Source organism: Protomyctophum bolini (genome assembly GCF_963924005.1).
Source record: "Protomyctophum bolini genome assembly, chromosome: 16".
In the NCBI taxonomy this organism is placed as follows: domain Eukaryota; kingdom Metazoa; phylum Chordata; class Actinopteri; order Myctophiformes; family Myctophidae; genus Protomyctophum; species Protomyctophum bolini.
Window position 1 is genome coordinate 10,862,169 of NC_137877.1, and position 23,076 is coordinate 10,885,244.

Genomic DNA, 23,076 nt, shown 5'->3' on the forward strand with positions numbered 1-23,076 from the left:
TGACGGAGCAGAGACGACCAACCGCTCATTCCGAGTATAGAGTAAAGATGACCGGCAGCTCCAGAGACTACGCCCCCACCTTGAGTCTCGCCCTACCTTGGGTTCCTCACTCCACTCCATGCATTCATCTCATTCTGTTTCAATAAACTGTTAATCTTGAGCGAAGCTGCGAAGGTGTGGTCTCTTACGAAGTGAAAAAATAGATACGATGCATGAACAGGACATAACTATTTTACTACCCCAATGGCATAATACAAAATGTACAACTCATCAAAATGTAAATGCTGAAATATTAATACTTATGTTTAGTATTCCCTGATTGGGGATTCATATGGACACATCTGTGGAGCTAAAACACTTATAGTAAAAACATGGCCGATGAATACAAACATCTCAACATGTTTTCAACTAGTCAGAACACAACTTCTGAAATACAAGCTCACCTCAAATATTTGAAATCCAAGGCTATCATCAATAATACTTATTGGTATGTTAACATCTATATATACACAGCAGCAAGGTTCCTCATGAAAAAAAAAGCCCTTTTCCCTTTAGCATTACGAAATTCTGTTATTTCCTCAACACAATAAGGTGTTTGTTTCTGAAGAACTGAAACCATTCCAGAGAAGAGGGACATGTGAATGCTAGTACCATCAGACTGAAACAATAGTGATTGTGATGTAGTGACACTATGAATATTCAGAAAGCATTGACCCCATGACTGTTGGGATCATGATGGGAACAAGTGCACGAGAAACAATCAAACTAGTGAGGGTGCACGTGGTCCTTTGATTAGAGGGTAACTTAGATTATAACTAATTAAGAAACTCACTCAGTTATTAAATATTTCCAGTTGATTAAATTAAACTAAAAAGGTGCAAGTGAGTTGGCCCTAATTCAAAACGGTCATACCACCAGTAATTTTACTCATAGCAGCCTGCTGTAATCCGGGTCTGTACAAAGTTAGCTTTTCCAGGCTCAACACTTGTTAAGTGTAGCAGCGTATTGCACAGCCAGGCTAGTCTCAGTACCAAGACACACAGTTTGTAGGAGGAGCTGCATGGAAAGGGTTGCCCTTTGCATTTGTGTCCATGAGACGGAGCAAGCATCACAGGGTGATGATGAACAGGTGTTGGAACATGGGAGCCCAGAAAAGGACTAATAAAAATACTACAAAAAATACCCATACTCCCCCCCCCCACACGTGCACACACAAAACGGTAAAACTGTAAATTACTGTTTACCGGTCAAATGTAATTTGCATCATGAGGTTTCAATTTGAACGGAGGAATACTGGGTCATTCAATGTTAGGTCTTGACTTCAAGTGAGGACAAAATCACCTGAGAATCACTGCTGTGGAGGAACTCAAACATGTAGAAAAGTCTTGTTACTTGAGCTTGGTCACAAATTCACAACAAATACAGATTGACCCGTTCTTCCTTTATGTGGAATGTCCTTGTTTTTCCAATCCGCACAGATTATGCATGTTGATTCTTCTTCTGTGATGACTGTCACAGATGTACTGTATGCAGACGTGCACTACAGTCCGAGTTGTGTTACCGTGTTCAATAGTGATGTGGAAAACCCATTAATAAAACCCTGTGATATGTTCTCCTTTTAGCACCAGACTGAATGTGAACATGTGACATCGTGTAAAGTGTCTCCCACAGGTTTTTTTTTACATTTTCCCAAAGAAAAGCTATATAAAACAGAAAAACACAATGTAAATCCACTGCTAAATTAATATCATATTCATTATGGCTTCATTAAAAACATAAAAAAGTGCAGCATTGTTTCTGTTAAAGTAGAGCTTTAAAGAATGCGACCAGGGAAATGCTTTAAAGAATGTGGCCCGGGAAATGCTTTAAAGAATGTGGCCAGGGAAATTAACTTTCATCTGCAATTTGTGACACCATATGATGTTCAACAATGCAGATGCAGTATTTCTAACCGCTCTAAAACAACAGTGACAGACAGAGGTGCTCAACAGTACAGTATCTGCCCTCACACCCAAAGTATTTATCCTTTTCCTTGGATATGCCTTCTGTTAACCCTTTTGGTTAAGTTAAAACTTAAAACACATCCTCTTCAGTTGAAGAGAGGAGCTGTCCATTTTCAGTCAGTCTCTCGCCTGGCTCTACATGCATGTGACCTCTGCCTTTCCCTCCTCCTGCTCGAAGCCCCCCTCCTCCAGGTGGGACAGGGCGCTGGGGTATCCGCCTCCGAAAACAGGGAAGCCTCCGATGCCCCCCATGGTTGGGGAAGGCTCCTCACGGGGTACGGGGCTGGCGACGCCACGACTCACAGAGCGATTGGACACGTCACTCTGCGCTGACACCGCCTGGTGATCAAGGAGTGATCAAACACACAGAGGAAGAATGGACCAATTAAGATCAATGCTGTGGCAAAGACGGTAATTTCCGTACTTGGGTTAGGAAATTGATTAAGTTGCGGAAGTGGAGGTCCAATGTGTCCTTGATATTAATATAAAGCTATCAAGCAAATGTGCCTGCTTTCACTATCTCATACCTGATGATCAGTAAACATCAATGTACAATTTGCACTATTGTGAAGTGTAATTCAACTGTTCCCCACAGGGAGGCAATATACTCCTATATATGTTTTTCATGTATTGCAAACCATGAGGCAATATTGTGGTATATACATTATGAAGTGTCTCTAACAAAGCCTCCACTCCTTCTCACCTGGTTCTTGACTTGGACTGGTGCCTGACTTCTCACAGGCCTCTGGAGGAACACCACCTGCTTGGTGGCCAGGTTCCCATCACTAGACACATAAGCACAGCACGACAGTTAGACCACCTGTTTCTCAAGCAAGAGTCCACCGTCCACTTGCGGTCCATGGCATATACGTATATACAGTAACAAAACTAACAGGTTTAAACATAAAATGCTGTAATTTGTTAAATGTATAAAAAATATGTTAAGTAATATTTAATATCTTAAAGTAAGTTCATAAAATTTAAAAGACATATTTTGTAACCCTTTCAATTAAAATTAAGCTATCTATCTATATCTATATCTATATATATATATATATATATATATATATATATATATAACCTTTCACTGGTATATATGTTTCACAATATTCCACATTAATTCGTTTTTGACAAGTTTGATAAACATTACTTTTAGTCATTAGTGTCTGCCCCTGACACTTAGGCCAAAATGGCACAAGCACCGGAAATGTATTTATTTAACCCCAGAGCTGGGACTCCACAGCATTCATTTTGGAGCATTACTAATTTACTGTGGTTTTGTTTCAAACAGATTTATATTTGAGGCATGCAAAGGTTTTGGAACCCCATGCGTTTTAAAAGTAAGTACCATTAAAACCATGTAAGCTACAAATATGTGTCTTTCATATGCATAAAAGTGCCAGGTAGATATAATTAGTAATATATTACCTGTCATGTCTGATGATGGGTGTAGGTAGCACACAAGTGAGCAGCCACCCAAACTCAGCCAGAGTGTGGAGGAGGGGTCCGTAATCAGTTTTCACATTAGAGCTCTACACACACACACACACACACACACACACACACACACACACACACACACACACACACACACACACACACACACACACACACACACACACACACACACACACACACACACACACACACACACACACACACACACACACACACACACACACACACACACACACACACACACACACACACAGTACACAGGATTAGAGCCTGCAAAATAAGCCAGTATCAATGCCCCCAGAGTTATAATGCGAGCAAGCTGAATGATAGATAGAGTTGACTTTAAAATTATTTTAATCTCCTTTAAGGCTCAAAGAGGTCTTGCCCCTGGCTATATCGCGGAGCTCTTGCCCCCTCACGACCCTCCTCGCAGCCTGAGGTCTGTAGGCAAGGGGCTCCTAAAAATCCGTACTGGCCTTCGCCATCCGAGCACCAAAGCTCTGGAATGAGCTTCCAGAATTAATTCGCCTCACTGACACCCTCACACGTTTTAAATCCCTATTAAAAACCCATTTGTTTCAAAAAGCATTCCTATAAATAACAGTTTTTGTTTTTCCCTGCCTTTTACTGATCTTGTGTTATCTTGATTTGTTTAATGTTTGGGTATTTCTTGTTTATTAGGTTCATTATGATAGATCATTGTTTTTTTGTTTTTCTATTGTGAATTTTTCTTGTTATTATTCCTGTGCAGCACTTTGTGGCTCATGCCTAGAAAGGTGCTACATAAATAAAGTTATTATTATTATTATCATAATGTTATTTCTACTGCAAAGTGCCTATTATTTCTACATGATTCAAGTACTTAAATCTGAAATACTTAAATTAAAGCAAGTACATATTGTAAGCCTTTTACAAAAGTCCTTATTCTGATGCCTGCTGAGTTTAGCACTCCGAAGATAAAATAATTGATTCTGAGAGGAAATAGAATATACTTTCTTTCTCGTCATTATAGGCTACATCTATCTTCAAAAATAGTGAAAATAGCAGATCTAGCTATGAGCTATTTTCGCACAAAACTGTTATATAACAAAGTATAAAACAGGGCTTAAAGGTAGGGTAAGTGATATTTTTTGGTTAAAACAAAAAGGTTTTTGTTAAAAGGTTAAATCACTACATTCTGACAGTTTGTTCAGTAACGGGGGTCTCCCTGCCTCTCCAGCTCTTTAATAAACAGAAAAGAAATGTTCAGGTAGGTGACGACATTTCAGCCAATCAGGAGTGCTCCAGTTCCAAATTTCCAATTACCATCTACTCATTTCTTTGTGTCATCACTTACAATTTCACTTGTTTAATCTGTATCCTCTGACTGCGTTCTCTATCCTGATTGGATAAAATTGGTATCCCAGTTTCAGTTTCTGAAAATGCATTTTCTGTTTAATAAAAAGCTGGAGAGACATGGAGACTCCCGTTACTGAACAGACACTATATAGCAATGAGACAGTAGTAGTACTATCACAATATAGAGCTTTTTAACACTTTTTAACAAGAGTCCCAGGCTACCAGAGCACCATGTATTGGTCTGGACTGGACCACGGTGGAATAGCCATGGGGGTGTTTGAGTGATGCATTGGAGCTGCTAATGATAATGTGACATGTGGGTTATCTTGCAATAGTGGGCATCATTGATATGTACTTACCGGTGTAGGGATATAGATTTATAGGTTCATGTGATGTGGGTTATGTGGGGGTCAGGAAAGGGTTGCATGTTTAACCAGGTGAAATGGTACAGTCTGCACTGATTGGTTCAGCTGAGCTGACTATAAAAGGCTGCCAGGAAGCACACCAACTCAGTGTTGGATTTAGTGAGAGGGCATGGTGGAGCTGCACACCAACATGCCCTATTTGTTTGCTGCCTGCGTGCTGCCATTTCCCATGCTGTTCACCTTCTTTTTGGAATAAACCACGGTGTGGCTGCTTTTTACATCTTGACTCTGTGCTCATTTCCAGCCGCGTATCGGGCCAACACTACACTCATTCACACGTACCAAACACCAATCAAGCAATGTTTGGTCGTTTTTTTGGGCCACCACAATGCTTTTCCAATGGGAGTCACATGGTTTGATCAAACATTTGTGTTTGATTGCTGATTGCTCCCCCCTCATCAAACAAATGTTTGGTCAAACCATGTGACTCCCATTGAACATGAATTGGAGCAGCAATCAGACATCACACACGGACCGAACATTTGTTGTGTATGTGTGTACGAAGCCTGAAACTACCTTTAAGTGGTTAATTAGACTAATCGATTTTAGATTATTGCCTTCATTCGTTGATATATAAAGACAAGAAAAATAAGAAAATAATCGATAGTCGCAGTGCGCTACATGACATGTTTGACATGTTCAGACACGGAGTCATTACTGACCTCGATGACAGTCCACTGTTCTACTACGATGGTGTCGTTGGCAGGAGGAGACGTGCTCCTCTCCTCGTAGACAAACAGCCCCTCCAGCGACCTGGGAACTGGCTCGCCTGCTGCTGGCACACAATTACACACCAATTACAATACTTGTACCATTGTGTCCGATCAGTATAACAGGGAACACATCAGGAAATTAATAATGCATTATTCTTCAAAGCTAAGACCCAGTAGAGCACGAGACCAGTATACAGTTGCATCTTCATAACCACAGCGGAAAGGATTCTGCTAAGGGGGACATACATGTCACTGCCAGAATGTCATTGAGATGACAATGAACTAGTTATAGGAAATACAGTAGGCTGTGTGTACTTGTGTCGTGTGTGTGTGTGTGTGTGTGTGTGTGTGTGTGTGTGTGTGTGTGTGTGTTGCCATATTCATTTAAACTAGGGCTGGGCGATATGGACAAAATCAAATCACTATATATTTGACATTCTTTATCTTTATTTAGTCATTTTCTCCCTCCATACAAGTGTGGCTTGAGTTGTAAACACAGCAGAGACTACCACACCAGTTAAGTGGCCTCCCTCTAGTACAGCAGAGACTACCACACCAGTTAAGTGGCCTCCCTCTAGTACAATTGTTTAGTAGTTTTCCCACCAGGAGCTAAACGAGCTCTAAACGAGCAAACACTCGACATAATAACTAACCACTGCATTGAGGAGTGCTAGCCCCTCCTATGTCCAGCTTTTAGTGTGTGTGTAAACACAAACTTTGTCCGACTCCTAACACAAACATTAAATGAAATTGATAATGAATGGCCAATTTTGAGTGTTTGTGTAAACACAAACATTAAAAGACATATGATGATAAGGGCACCCCTCACTTCACACAGGTGTGATTTTTCTTTTATATTTCCTTCCACACTCGACTGCCGCCTAGTGGTCTCTGGAGGTGGCTGGATTACTACTCACTTACATCCAGTCTCCCGGCCTCCCAGACTGAGAGAAGAAGAATCGGCTAATGTTAGCATTAGCTCAAGATGTTTACCTTTCGCCAGGAAAACGGTAATATGTCGATCGCAATGCGATGAAAAATCACGAATCAGAATATCGGATGTTTTGTCAAAACCACGGACAGCGCTCAAAGTTTCAGAGATAACAGAAGATCCTACTTTTAATATCGATTTGGACTGCATAATGATGACTAGAACAGCATGTCTATATTCCTAGATTTCCAGGCCCCAGATGTCTACACATGATGTGGATGTCTGCCAGTCCATGGAGGGACAGGAAGCAGGGTCGCTAAGGTTAGGGAGAAACTTCCAAATATAGATGTTGTGGGAGAGAGGGGGAGGGGCCTCAGCCAAAACAGGAAGTGACTGATCAAGAATGTGTGTGTTATGTGAGTTCGGGGGGGGGGGGGGGGGGGGGGGGGGGGGAACACAACAGGGTGCGTGAATGCACAGGGACAGAGCCAAGTAATGCCCTCAAATTACCAGTGACAGATGTGGATTTGAGAGAGATGATGGGTCACGGCCAGGCAAAGGGATTTGTAATCCCTCTATCTCTCTCTTTCTCTGATCATTCCTATGTCTATGGGGTCCTGGCACATTTAATTTGTATTTGATTAAGCAATCTCCTCTGTGAAAGGCAGCGGTGACCTCTTCGCACAGCAATGTCCTGAGGGCCAAAAGAAACTCTGGTGATTGCTTTCATACGCCTGCTGTTCCGAAACCACGGGTACTACGAGTTCTGCATGATCCACAGAAGATTATATACTAGGTCTGATCTGGATCTAATTTGATCTCTTCCTTAGGAGATTGGCTGTGTTCTTGTAGCACTGATGTAATGGATGTTATTCCCCTTATATTTACGTGGGTAATGAGATTAAATGGAATTCCACCTAAATAAAAAAGTGCCACTTTTACAGTGGCACAATCGTGTATTTTATTGTATGACTGGTGGGCAGAATCTACTGCACAGTTGATCACTGATCAGACATCACAACTGCAGCCGTTTTGTCTTGATGAAGGCCAGTGTTGGCTGAAACATGTTGGTTTTAATGTTGTTCCACTATTGAATGAGCCATTAAATAAACTAAAGGCTGTTTGAAATGTTAACTTCCAGAAGAGCTGAATTATCCTTTCTCCTTTGGTTCGGTACGCCTACTAAAGAAAAGAGGACCTTCTGGGATTCCTCCAGTACTCTCTTGCGTCTTTTTTATGACATTGGCTCTGTAGAAGTCTAGCCATATAGAGGAGGGTTTGTCTGTAAGTCTGGGGCTAGTACACACTAACATTAGGCCAACAATGGCCAAGCATTCTTACCATATATGTTTCAGATTTATAATAGAAGTGAAAGGAGGTTGGATAAGGTTGAAACCTTGCCCTCATAACTATGTCATAGACAACTGACTGGCCACGTGAAGCCCAAGGACCAATACCCAATATCACACAGTTATTAGACCCCATCTTCAACAGCAGCAGTACCTTTGGGTGTGTCCCAGTAGACGAAGGAGTCGACCAGTGACCAGCCTTTTCGGTAGTAGGCGGCGGTCAGCTCCAGCCAATCTGCCTCCAGAGCACTCACCACTTGGCCCTTCCTGGAAACACGCATGGACAGCGCTCCCTGGTGGTACTGGCATGCCAGTGAGTCCAGGGGAGCACAGCCTGGGGCCCATGAGTGGAAGAACACCAGCAGCCTCAGGTCTGATGGATCCGAGGAGAGGGACAGAGAAAGAGTGAAAGAAACAGTTATGAACGGAATAATCCCTTGACAGCAAATGAAAGGAGATCAAAATGGCGTATGTGACAAAACTACAAACTGTATGTCTAAATCTTAAAAGAGGAAATCATCGAAATCAACAACTGTTGATGACTTTAACGATGACGTTTTAGCATACAGCCTGCAAGGTCTGTAGACTGAATTATCATCATTACAGTTAATTTTAGTGACGAGCACCTCACCACAACCTTATCTGCCGAATGTCTACTCTACACAGTAATATCTAATAACAACACACAGCAGAGAACAAAGAAAGATAGCAAGGGAATCTAAATATTAAAAATGCACAACGTTGCTGTTGGGAGGAAACCACCTAACTCCATTTTAGATACATACAGTATATGTCTTTTCGTAAATCACTGCCATTGAACACTCTTTACATCTGTGTGTTGGGTAAAAGAAATGTTGAACCAACGAAAAAAGGGGGGAAAAAACTGTCTAAAAGCAACTAACTCCACCACCTCTCCCCCTCTCATGTAAGTAATTGACAATATATAAAGTCACAACACCAACTTTGATTCTTAATTTCCACATTTTGGAGTTCCCGACAGCAGAGACAAATAGTCTGTATGACAAAATGAGTTGATGAAGTGGGTCAGAGATGTTCTCACCCGAGCTGTACGTGTTCTCCTCCGGTTCTCGGTCTCCGGGCGGGGTGCTGGGCGGGCTGCGCGGCGGGGAGCGACAGGCCCTCTTTGGGCTGTGCACTCGTCCATTGCTGATCCCGCACACCTGCTGGAGAACCGAGCCAACGAACCGAACACCGCCCCGGGCGCTGCTGTTCACCTGCCCAAGCAAGAGACCCAACAACCGACCCAATGTACACCCAAACCGGATAAGCGACAATATAATATACAGATACAGAAAAGCATCATCTGCGACATATACGGTGTATATTGTTGTCGTCGGGCAGAAAACTTGTGTCTCCATATTTCACTTTTTGTTTTTCTTTCGTAAATTAATGCCATACTTTGTCATACAAGAGTGATGCCCAAAAGTTGTCTTGTCTTACAACGTTGTATCCAGTGAGCTGGTAGATTATGACTTTGAGAATAATGACTAGTACATTGGATACATTCCTGAAAAGGAAACGGTTTTGGACATATGTTTTCCCCCTGACAGCGATGATTAGAGTAGATAAAATGGATGCGTGACTGACCCTGTCGATCAATGCTCTGACAGTGTCTCCAGTCAGCGAATCTCCAGGCAGTGGCCACTCCTCCACCCTTAGAATGGGCACACTGTGACACATGGACAACGCCTGCTTACTGGAAGACACAAAGACACATACATGTTTGTATCACTACATTTATCATTTTGTTCAACCGTAACCAATGACACACATCAAGAATTTGTTTTGTTTTGCTTCATCGCTTGACAGGGTTGTTTGCTGAAAATTACTGATGTTCAAAGTTCAAAACAAAAGCTTAAAGCTTAAATTAGGCTTTACAATTTCCCCCATAAATACAGACTTACTTTCAAAGTGAGGACCAACAACATTTTTCCCATATCTTTCTATGACCTCATAAGAACAGAGATACAAACCACACACTGTGTACACACATACACAATTTCTACTGCTAATTGCATTTCTGTTAAATAGCCGCCGTGATTACAGGACATTTATAACTGAAGGGTGCTTGATTGTTGGATACTGGAATCAGATCAAGCAGGAATTGCTGGATTGGAAGCGGTGATGCCATGATGCCATTGAACCGGCTGCAGAGTTCACTGCGCACTTGTAATTGTCATTGAGTGTCAGACACTAGCCCATAAATCATTCATCAGCCCAGCGTGAGATGGCTACTAGCTGCCTTCTCAGCGTTTAGACAGAGGAACCGAGGATGAACAACTTAACCTTCAGTACTGTATAGTATACACACACACAGTACAGTACACACGAGTGTGAAAGTGTGTGTGCTTCTTCCACTATCTCCCAGTACTGCTACTACCACTTAAACAATTATACTTGGTTGACCAACCAGGGTCCCCAAGGGGTCAATAGTTGGTCCCCTCCCTTTTCCCCCACTTCTACCAGATCTCTTTGCCAAAAAGAGCAGATCTACTGTACAAGCCCACAGTGTGTCGAACGGCTATTAATATTCAGCGAATGTTCACCTATTTTTGCCAAATGTTGGCCTACAATCACATGCCTACGATAGAGATGCTAGGGTAATGCAGTGATTCTCAACCTGTGGGCCAGGGCTAACTGGTGAGCCATGAGGCTATTGCAAATGGGCCCCCAACTAATTGGCAAAACATTAAATTATTAATGAAAATATAACATTAATAATTTAATATTTAAAAGTAATAATTATAATAATGTTTCATGGCTGCCGTGTTAAGTGGTCAGATGGGTGGGCCGCATTGAGAATTTCAGGTGGGCCCTGATGCAGAAAAGGTTGAGAATCCCTGGTCTAATCACAATCAGCATCACTAGAAGTCCTCAGACTCCCCACTAGAACCATGGTGACAAAAATGACATACTTGGTTTAGTGATGCACTGAATATTCGGCCGGAGAAAATATTCGGCGGAAAATGGCAAAAAATGCATTTTCGGCCTATTCGGTTTCGGCCCGAATAGTGTACGCAATTATTGCATTTAAAAGAGCTGAATAAATGTTTTATGGACCCATAATAGTGATTATTATTTAAGTAAAGTTTTGCCATAACCATTTAATTTTGCCATAAATCAGGTAGCTTTAAGGTATGGCCATGACAGCAATGGTAGGAAAAAAGATATATATATAATATTAAATCATATTCGGTATTCGGCCAACCGTTTCCTATATTCGGTATTCGTTTCGGCCAAGAATTTCCCTTTCGGTGCATCCATAGTTGGTATCCCAACCTATCAGCCCCTCTAGGGGAAGCTCCGACGCCATTGGCTGCGATGAGACCGCTGTTGTTGGGGTACTTGCCAATGCCGTGTGCCTATAGGACAAACCAAACCAAAACAGAGTCTCCAGGACCCCGTCTCTGTCACGACAGTCTGTCCTCCTGCTGGTGCTTGGCATGAAATATGCAGCCCACCTCATCCATCATTAATCTATTTACTGGAGTGCATGCACATGACTGGGTATGTGTGCGTATGACCGGACGTGTATGAACACAACATCTCCAATATGATGTTTTGATGTGAACAGAGCAGTCCTGTTGGCATCTGGCATATACTGTACCTTAACCTCACATGATGTCACTGAGGGACCATCGCAATTTGACAATCATAGGCCTTTAGGGGCTCGCCTGCTAAAGGGGCACATGCCACCCTGCTGGCCTGAGTTCGAATCCAACCAGAGGCTTGTACAGTAAATCTTGACTACATCTCGGGGCATGACTGAACGTCAGTGCTGTATATCTACACATACCCCGAGTATATCTAAACATACCTGGGCCGTGGCCGTGCCAGGATGACGCGGTACAGCAGGCTGAAGGGCAGCGAGCGCGTGCGTCCCACAGACAGGATGATGGGGTGCAGGGCGGCCAGGACGTAGCCCTGGGTGTAGTAGGGCTGAAGGGCCTGGGGCAGCTCACAAAGAGACGACACATACTGCACCGTGGGACGGCTACCTGGATGGAGGGAGACGGGGAGGGAGGCAGTGGAAAGGTGGGGTACAGGGGGGGAGAGAACATGAGAAAGAACGTGAGTGAAGTCCTGCTGTATAGTGCTGTTGTTCCTTCTCATGGCATGAAAAGACGGTACTCTGCTCTCCAGAGCATAGATGAATACAAGCGATCTTAGGAAGACAGGATAGAGTAGACTGAGGGTTATGGGGCTCACCTGGTAAGAGAGTGCATACCACATAACAGTACATGGGATAGAGTCTTCATGTGTACTGCATGATTGAGCATGAGCAAGACACTTCAACTGCTCCTGAAGCAGGTTGGTGCTGTCTGCTGTGTGTGCAATGTGCACATTGTAAAGTGCTTTGGATAAACGAACTAAAGGCCAGTTGGTTCTTCTGAAGCAAAGACATATTATGAAGCATGTGGCTTTAGGAGCTGACCTGATGTCTGATTATCCAGAGAAACCCAAATAGAGGCCACCAACTAACCAAGCCTTGAGGAGGGAGGGAACTTAAGCACCCACGCACCACATGCTCACGTAACGTCTGTATATAATATGCATTATTTTTAGCTAGGTTCCCCCAGCTGTGGTCTGTGTGATCTGGTAAGGGCAGGTCCCCTAACTGTGCCAAGGGAAGGTGTGGTACACACAGCTATGCTAGCTGAGCCACACTGTCCTTACACTCTGGAATAAAATCTGGTCAGTCTGGTTGTAGTGATGTACAGAGTAATAGAGGTGGCTACAGTAATACAGTATGTAAAACTACAATTCAGCATTTTATGCCCTTATTAAGAGGCCCCTGTTTCTAGAACCAATCGTGCCCCTGCTGTTCTAGTTGTGTGTACTCTGGTGACAATCTCCCAGGTTTTGTTGCTGAAACGGAGGTGAAGCAATTCAAGAGAGGACAGTGCTTCACATTGGGGCAGTGATGCGATTGGTTACCAAAGCAGTTGGTGTAGGTTTGTTAGTGACGCTCGCCACTGTTGGCAATGAAATTACTTTGGATGTTGATGCCACCAGCAACACAAAGCTAGCCGAAGCCTTACCTCCTACATCTTAACCCTTATGCCTATGTCCTGACTCCTGACTCACACCTTCGCATCTAGCATACAACATTGATGCATGCTAGATGTATGTATGTATGTTTGTTTACATCTTGCCCCAATGCATTTCCAATGGAAGTCAGATGGTTTGACACAACATTTGTGTTGTACGGCTTTTGGCTGTGTTTCGACTGACCCCCACATACAACAAAAATGTTGTGTCAAACCATGTGACTCCCATTGGAAATGAATTGTAAGCTTGCATTAGTAAATAAGTCTCATGCATCAGCTATACATCAGTCTGTTGTAAAGGTGTGAGTCAGGCCCATGTCATCTCCCCGCCTGCTTTCTGACTGATTCATCTCACAATAAGAATCCAACAGTTGGAGATTTGTTAGAAAACCATCAGTTCCCGCCACAATGTTAAGTGACAGCAACACATTATGTGTTCTTCACTGCCGATAAGAATGCCACACATGTCTTGGTGACAGGTGTATCCAGAATGTGACCGGATTGTTCTTTTTAGGGCACTTCTGCTTAACTAGCTGGAACAGTGAGGAATGACAGGAGAGACAGGGTAGTTAGTGCAAGGGGATGACATGTGAAACAGGTCAGCTGGATTGGAAGCCAGAACATAGTAATTAGGTCTCTTACACAGAAGATTCCGGAGTGTTGATTTAACTCTTGTGTAAAAATGGAACTGCAAGGGTCCATTTATTACACTTTAAATTTGACTGTGCACTGTAGAGAAAGCTATATGCATAGTAAGTGCACACACATGTTGCAACTATATCATGCAGATTAGTAACCTGCATGCTGTTAAATAGTTAGACTGTATTGAGTCTCATGTTGTTCCTTTTCTCATGGTTCCTTCCGACTACCACAGTGCCTGACTGACCATTCCCATACTTCCTGTGTCCACAAAGAGTGGCTGTTCACAGAGTGGCTACTGGCTATATGCCATGCGCGCACGCACACGCGCGCAGCCGCGCACACACACGCACACGCACACGCACACACACACACACGCACGCACAGGGTGTTAGTGAAAAAAAGAGCCTCAGACATATTTAACACATTCCAAGGTTCTAACGCACAAAACATTTTATAGAGGTGGGGGGGGGGGGGGGGGGGGGGGGGTACGAGAGAGAGAGAGAGACAGAGAGAGAGAGAGAGAGAGAGAGAATTCCTTACTGCAAGTGCAACCCCCACGTTTTCACACACAAACACCCCTGCGAACTGAGACAGTAAACAGCCGAGCTGACCAAGTGAATGAGAATGAGACTGAACTGGTTCAGTGGAGCCACTGAACCAGTCTCTGAACAAACACCGTTAAGTGTACTCGCACCATTCACAAGCCTATGAACATCCTCAAGTCGGTGTGCTTACTGTAATATAATAGGTCTTAGGTTGCATCAGGCCTAGAGCAATGAATCTCAACCATCTTGACAGTGTGAGGTTGGGTCACACACCTGAGTCAGTGTGGCAAAACAGTAAACACTGCAGCCAATGCCCCCCCCCCCCTTTTTTTCTTTTAGACAATTTTATATCGAGACACACACACACACACACACACACACACACACACACACGCACACACACACAAACACACAGTTTCGTTGGGGCTACAGCTCTTCTCCTCTTCTGCTTCCAGCCCTGCCGTGTCCCCCCCCCCCCACCCCTTTCCTCCTGCCACTCACTCCCTCAACCCCACACACTGAGGCTTCTGTTCAGTGTTGTGTGGGAGAAAAAAATGAAAGTGTTTGGGGTGGTGGGGGGGGGGAGTAAGTGCTGGAAAGGGGTAAGAGAAAGACGGGGGATAAGGGAGGGACGCATGATACGGAAAGGTTGTGGTTGAGCAGCAACTGAGAGGAGCAGATTTGGAGGAAGGAGGTGATGGTGGTGCCGGACTGCCGGTGGTGGGGAGGGGGGGGGGGGTACAGTTGGGGAGGGGTTGTTACAAGATACAGTTTATGAGCCAGAAAGCCTTGTGTGTGTGTGTGGGAAACGGGGAGCTTGTGAAAGTGTGAGAAGGAGAAAGCTGCTTGGCAACTGTTCAAAGAGAAAAACAATAAAACTGACGCTCTGTTTTCAATACGGGGGTGCCCACAGAAGAAACACAGCAAAGAGGAGGAGAGAGAGACAGACAGACAGACAGACAGACAGACCGACAGCTCCTTGCATATAAACGTGAAAAGCTCATGCTAAAGTAACGATTAGGGAAGCAATGCACTTATCCTATACTAACGTTAGCAGATCATTACGTTAGTCCAGAGGTCTGTGGGAATTGATTCAGCACAGTGTTAACTTCCCCTGTGTTCTTCTCCAAACGTAATAAATACAACATAATAATAATCCAGCCTATGCAGCTAGATTATAGAAAGGCAAAGGATTAAACTCTCCCAGTATAGAAAGTCTGTCACAATAACTTTCCCAGAGTGACAGGGGAATTAATCCTGCAACCTGCAATCTTAATTTAATCTGTTGTGTCTTCTTCTATCCTCCAGTCCCAACTACGAATACGTCAAGCTAAGCCATTTATTTATCCACCAAATGTGTCTGTGTGTGTGCCATTAAAACACTTTTTGCCGGGGAATTCTTCAAAATAAAAGGCGCTAGAGTGCCATCGGTATGGCAGATTTCACTCTAAAAGCCCCTCCCTTCCGTTCCCCCCCAAAAACGGGAGGCATAATCTTCCGTTCTTCCGTAACAACCTCTGGTCACACTAGAGTCTCTCTAGAAGTGTTAATATCCCAAACGAGATGCATGCTGAAGTCAGAAATTACGACATTGTCCTTCTGGTCAAAAGCATGGAGAGTTCCCTAGATTAGGAGTCGTAAACAAGGAATTCTACAACAGGTCGTTAAGAGGAAGCAATCTGATTGGTTATTGTGTTAGGTTATTGCTAACACAATAATAACGTGGAGGAAGTGTGCAGTGGGCTCCCCTGACTGTGCTCAGCTGCTGCTTCTGCTGCTGTCGCAGGTTAGGTACATTCACCTACAACTACTGTATAGTGTATGCAGTGTCCTGCTGGCTGTTTTCACCAGCTGCTGCTGCTCCTCTGTTCACAATCGTGACAGACAGGTACCTTCACAACTATACTGTACAGTGCCCGTGCTCCGCTGCCCGTGCTCAGCCCAAACTCAGTTTGGGCTGTTTTCACCGGCGGCCGCGCTCACGGGGAAGGGGAGGTGTTGCTGTCGGGGGCACCCGCTGACCAGCTTGCGTCGGGGCCTACTGATGTCTAGTTACCGGTACACACACACACACACACACACACACACACACACACACACAGTAATCAGCTTGGGGAAGCATTGCCCATTAAGCACTTTGATGTGCTGCCTGCCCCTGTACGGGGCCCCAGATCTAGTCGGTGCTCTCAGCAGGAGTAATGGCCTCTAAAAAGGAGGCCAAGCTCACTGGGCATACTGGTCACAGGGCTGGGGGGTGAACAGTGTGACTGTGTGTGACTGTGTGTGACTGTGTGTGTGTGTGTGTGTGTGTGTGTGTGTGTGTGTGTGTGTGTGTGACTGTGTGTGTGTGACTGTGTGTGTGTGTGTGTGTGTGTGTGTGTGTGTGTGTGTGTGTGTGTGTGTGTGTGTAAGTGAGTGTGCAAGAGAGCAAGGAGTAAAACGTGAGAACTGGGTACCATGTGTGACAGCCACTCTGTATTGCGTGCCCCACTAACCCTCCATCTTTTCAAGGAGAAGCAAGGACAGGGTAGGGTGGGGTTGGGAAATCTGTCACAGGAAATACTCTCCTAGCGGTGGAGAGGGGTGCATCAACTAACACCAAAACCTCATTCATGCTGGCAACAGTGAACAGGCAGTTATTAGCATACAGAGCTGAAACAGACCCATTAGCTGGGCTGGCTATTAGAACTAGCGGCAGGGGAAAGAAATCAAATCCCTAAGGTGGGAAATGAGAAATTATGTCTTTAACGTCTTTCTTTGCACAGACCTCAAGGGTCTGTGGAACATGAATGAAACATGAGTGTATAGGAACTTTTTGCTTTTGTGCTTCTGGAATTCAAATGTCTTAAAGCACAGATACACATTTTTCTAACTAATATATTCAGCAAAAGACTCCACGAGTTGGCACCTTATGTTCTAACTTAAAGATGGATTGCTGTGATTTTTGTACTTTTTCTGTTTTGCATGTGTCTATGGAGTTAACATTACTCTAGACCCCCAGGTGTGGTTATAATATTCAAATATGTCTTCCCTGTGTATTTTTGAGTCGTGCAACCACTCCTACAGAGCTCTCTCACTGGCTGGCTGTGTCCATCCCTGGCTGGGTCTGTCCGAGTACGGAAATTGCGTTTGGTTTGTTTGCACAACCAAGTGTCACTGTTGTGAGCCTAACACACACACACACACACACACACACACACACACATAACAGTACAGTGACGGGGCCACCTGGGGAAACTCTGTCATTTCTCAACCATTTCGGTTCCTAACCTTATATAATTAACCTTGAACGCTGAAAGCTTTTGAGTCAAAAGGCCCAATCGAACTAACACCATTTTAGTGACATCGTAACCCTAGCCCTCCCACATTATCATACAACAGCTGTGGGCGAGGCTTAAGTTCAGGTTGGTGGTACTAAGGTGAAAACCAGGTATACTTAATGAACTGGAGGATGTGGCCACAAAAACATAATTTAACACTTTCTGTACACTTTTTTGAAAGAAATCTTCCTCCTAGTATAATCATAGTAGATGATCATGTTTTAGGGTGGGAGGGGGGGGGAGTCACGGCACTCCATCTTTAAGGTTCAATCAAGACCATGTGACTTTGGACACAAAGTGTACACAACCATGTCCCACACATGAACGAAACCACCAGAGGCAAAGAATTCAGTTACACCTCTGGGTTCCAGGCATCTGCATGCCAGGTGCTATTCAGGAATGGAACACTCTTGACACGTGTGGTTATTAATGCTTAAAAACATACATGCCCTTAAGCTGACTACTGCTGGCTTCTACTCCTCCTTCACAGAAACTGCGTTTTCATCAAAGGCCAAGTTCTCACAAGTTTGTCAAATTGAAAGCAGCATATCATGGACGAGTTTTTGATAGACTTATTTTCTATCAGAAGATGAAAAGTTCCTTGAAATTCACCTACTTCTTTCTACATATTAAAGAATATTATAACAACACCCAAGGGGCCAATTACATCGCCTGACATAATGTAACTTTGGGCCATAACAAAGTCACATACATATGCATTTTATTTAACTATCATCATGAATATTTAATATCATTGGTCTTTTGTCAGGTGTATGATGTGAACAAAACACTAAATTAACATACCGGTAGCCTTTTCTCAGCCTCATTTCACATTACCAAATGTAACCAGACGTGCAAGGTAATGAAATAAAATAGCCTTTCTTTGAGCCCTTCAAATGGGACAACAAGGAATCCCGAGAGATTATACTCTGGGAAATGCCCAGGTTAATACAACACTTCAATGTAAAAATGTCCCATACTGGCCCACACTTTGGACACCCCTGACGTAGAGAGAGAGACTGGTAACGACAGAGGTTTTTGCTAGTACCAAGCCCTATGATTCACATGCAGCCTGCATGCAACAGTTTATTTATAAGAGTGATGGAAAAGAGAACCCATGACTCCAGATGGTAGCCTTAAAGAGTGAGGCTTGACTTATTCACACTCAACTCACTGCTGTAGAGAGAAACATAAACTACCATAAGCAGAAGTGTAAACCCGGGGTCAACACGGAAAGAAATAGTGGCCTTGTTCTTGTGGCGTGACAAATTATACAGGGGCCTGCATCCATCCACAGAAACGTTATCTATTACATTTGGGGTCCCAGGTGGCTCAAGTTAAGTAAACCTTGATGTGATGTGATCAATGTATGCTGCTTGTGTGCGCGAGAGGCGAGAGCAATAAACCTGTGATATCAACTTCTTGGGAACAAAACAAAGAAAGCACAGCTGCATGTGACTTCATGTTCCCTGGATTGGCTACCTCACATAGCCCACATGCCTACGGAAAATATGTTTTCCCTCCGTCAAAATCTGGATATGTTTTTATGCGTATCTGTTTGTTTATATGGACTGAGTGTGGACTTTTATGCTGATTATGTCTAATCCCATGTACATTACATTTACCTGCTGCTATGTGGACCTGATGATGTGTTACCACATTTGCACCCGTTTAACCTCATGTACATAATGGTATCTTGAATCTTCTGGTTTTATGCCATGTGTGTATGTAGATACCAGCTAATCTCCGGCACCATTAACCCAGTCGATGCCAAATGTTGCACACACACTCCCTGGATGCCAACGTTGGACCTCTGCCCCAACATTTCCAGAATGGTCTGTTATAGCCCCACCAGGAGGTCGACTTTTGTGAAACACATTTTTTGATATTACTCCTCCAGATTCTGTACAAAATCCTGCAAATCGTTACACAGTGGGCGTGTTCGGAAATACCGCACCAGGAGCGCACTCACCTATTAGTTTGCATTGCACAGTGAGCTCAGTGTGCTATTTCCGAACGCGCCCAGTATCTCTATAGTCATGTGTTCAAGATGGATCTGTCCGATATTTCATATTCCATCCTAATCGGCTAACTTTGGCTTTCAAAGTTTGCAGGATTGGCCCTGTCACGGGGCAACCCGTGCCCTATAGACACTAGAAGACTCCACAATATAAAACTGGTCATGACAAACACACACTGCACAGATGCTTCCATTAATTGACTGTCATCAAGCTCCTTGGAGGGGTGGCCATGTGTAGCATCATATACCCTTATCTGTGTTGCCTAATTCTATTGTAATTGTTTTGTGTGATGTGATGCCTTGGAAAACATTCAGACTCTAAATGTGTAATTGTATAGTTGGTCTAACTCATGGGTCATGGTTTACCTGGTTTGAGTACATTGGTCCAATTACTAATCATTGTGGGTGGGGTCTCACCTGGTACATAAGGGAGGCTTGTGGAAATGTTTGGGAGGGAATCAGTTTAGCTTGAGACTAACAAAGGAGACAACTCCAGGGGAGAGCTGGCAGGGCCAGGAAGGCATAGCCTGTTTTCAGTTTCTTAAGTTCTTGTTTTGTTGTTTTTCCTTAGTTGAGTTGTCAAGTGTTTTCTTACTTTCTGTTATTTGAAAGTGTATTGCAAGTCTTTATTTGTGAAGTATTATTTTTGCCTGCACAGTGAAATCCAGCCTGGGTCGGTCACTCTGTGTTTTGAGGTAAATAAAATACCAAAAAATATCTACATTCTTGGACTGTCGATTCTTGGAGCTTTGGCCGTTCGGGCAACTTTACAGGCCCGTTTTGGACAAAATGCCTCAAATCATCACACAGCGTGCAATTTACGTGAAATTTTTCATGAAATCTTTCACGGACTTTCCTACTAGGCTGAGGAATATATCCCACCCTTTTCACATTGGCCTGTTATAGCGACACAAACAGGTGGATTTTTGCAAAACACATTTATGGAACAAAATGCCTCAAATAATCCAATTGCCATCCAAGAAGAATTGCCTAAGAAGAAATGGCACCCTTTTCACATTGGCCTATTATAGCGCCACCCGGAGGCCACAACCTGTGCCTCGGGCCTGTGCCCCTAGAGCCAGTTTATCTAGTTTTCCCTTTCTGAAAACAACACAAATGATTGAGCAAAAAACGTTTCACCAACCGCTTTACACCCTGTAAACCTGTGTGTGACAATAAAGTTGTTTCTTACACAGGACAGTAAAAGCAGTAGGAGACAGACACTTGGAGGGAATTATTATTTTGTGCAGGGCAAAACATCCTCAGCCCAGGATGCTTTTCATGCTGCATCCTGCATGTAGTTCCCAAATCATTAGAAGCCAGTATCTGTCACCATCATTATGGCGTCTCTGGCCCCCTAATTTAAAACGAAGCACTTCACATCACGCTAGGATGCCATGGAGGGCCCACTGTTTACATAGCAGGCACTCATTCAACAGCATAATCACCATTTCCTTCCAAATAGGTCACAGTCAAAACAACCAGACAGTCAAACCAGTGAAGGGATTATCCTTGAAATATGAAAACCATGGCCATCTGTGATTATCATACACATATAAATTAGATTACGTATCACAGCAGAGGTGTGTGTGTGTGTGTGTGTGTGTGTGTGTGTGTGTGTGTGTGTGTGTGTGTGTGTGTGTGTGTGTGTTGGGAAGAAGGGGCACTGAGGAAAACATCTTCTCTGACTCTGACCTATTTCTAGATAGGTCTCTGTTGCCAGGAAAAGACTCAAGACTCCAGACTCTACACGTGTGGTGGTGAGTAACAGGGAAATAATAAGAATTGCCAAAGCAAAACTTGTAACTACTATAGGTCAAATAGTGATTATATTATCTATTGAATTATGCAAGAGTGACGATAACGTTAATTTAATTCAATGAATTGATCATGACAGCAAGCAATAGCAAGCCTACCTTCCAGACTGAAGTCCAGTAGTACGTACTCGTACACTGTGTCTGTTTTTGACTCCACTTGCGGTCTTTTCAAAGTGGAGTAAATCTTCCCGGGGGTGCTGTCCTCCGGGTCTTCCAGTTTGCGCAAACCGCAGCCCATACTCTCCGTGGCGGGGTATCCAGCTCACAAAGCCCGATAGGAGCACGGCTGTAGCCCGCTCTGTCTGTCTGCTGCTGCACAAACTGCGCTTCCCTTATTTTCCGCTGTGAAAGTTAACGGGATTGCCCCATCCTCTTGTTAACGGTCTTAATCCCCCCGAGTCTCCACGGATAACCACGATGATGTCCAAGAGTCAGAGCGAGACCGAGCACCGACACGCTTTAACTGTAACTGCACCTCAAAAGACGCATTTCAATCGTTTCGAAGAATCACTCCCATTGAAGTGCGGCGGAACGCTCAAACGCTCCCTTGAGAAAAGTTTGTCTGAGGGGGGGGCGAGTAGTAAAGTGACAATAAACTAACACACTTACTTATTTACAAACTGATCCCGTGAATTTTAAATGAGTCAACAAAATGTTACCGCCTTCTGCGAAAAACAGTGAACGTAGTTCTTGAAACATGCAGCAAAGTATCTGAGCCTGAGCCAGACACAGACAGACAGAAAGGACAACGTGAAAGCGAAGCGACAAGCGTGGCTAGCTGCTAGCGGGGAGGGGAGGGGAGGAGGAAAAGGGGAGTGAGTGGGTGGGTGGGTGATGGGGAACGAGGAGACTGTTTGGGGCCATTCGCCCCCTTTGGCTGAAGAAACCAAAGTTGCTTCAAAACAAATTCCCATAATGTTATTTTAGGACCTCTGTAGGCTATAGACAGTAGCTAAAAGGCTGGGATATTTAGGTAGACTGCATGTTGTAAACTGCAATGATAAATGTTTCAATACATTCAATATAACAGTATTATAACACTAAGTTTGTCATTAGGTTACTTGTCAGTTGTCAATGACATTTATAACCTAGGCCTACTTCAAAACAATCATATGAAGGAGCAGTATGGATAGAGTCTACATACTGTTCTTTCTGATACTAGGCTTTTTAATCAGCTCAAAGGTTTCTAGAGCAAATGCATAGCTTCTCCTGTGTGAATTATTCTGTTGCACAATGTGACCTTAGTCCAGGACTATTCCACCAACCCATTCATATCTTCATATCTCCCAATCAATGTCACTGTAACAAAGACCCCTACATGCTCCAATTTTAGCCATCCACGCCTTAGAGTATATTCTAAGATCCACCCACCCACCCACCCTTTCTTCCTATATCACTTATCCACCTAAAGTTCCATATTGATTTATGATTAGACACCGGCAT

At 43.7% G+C, this 23,076-nt stretch overlaps 1 protein-coding gene across 1 annotated transcript; it reads right to left on the reverse strand.

Moving 5' to 3' along the window:
- Window positions 1-215: 215 nt before the first annotated feature.
- Window positions 216-22,356, reverse strand: rftn2 (raftlin family member 2). The gene is made up of 9 exons (XM_080785514.1): window positions 21,733-22,356; window positions 12,056-12,236; window positions 9,826-9,934; window positions 9,278-9,452; window positions 8,372-8,590; window positions 5,887-5,996; window positions 3,432-3,535; window positions 2,707-2,788; window positions 216-2,342 (listed from the first exon to the last, which is right to left on the reverse strand). Exons 1-9 carry the CDS (start codon window positions 21,869-21,871, stop codon window positions 2,139-2,141), a joined length of 1,323 nt encoding a protein of 440 aa, XP_080641640.1. The 5' UTR covers window positions 21,872-22,356; the 3' UTR covers window positions 216-2,138.
- Between the last annotated feature and the right edge of the window lie 720 nt (window positions 22,357-23,076).

Excerpts from the sequence above, each read along its gene's own strand:
- rftn2 (XM_080785514.1), bottom strand. The coding sequence starts at position 21,871 with ATGGGCTGCGGTTTGCGCAAACTGGAAGACCCGGAGGACAGCACCCCC. Across the intron at positions 3,536-5,886 it reads AACAGTGGACTGTCATCGAG|AGCTCTAATGTGAAAACTGA; the intron begins GTCAGTAATGAC and ends GTGTGTGTGTAG. Across the intron at positions 2,343-2,706 it reads CAGTCCAAGTCAAGAACCAG|GCGGTGTCAGCGCAGAGTGA; the intron begins GTGAGAAGGAGT and ends CTTGATCACCAG.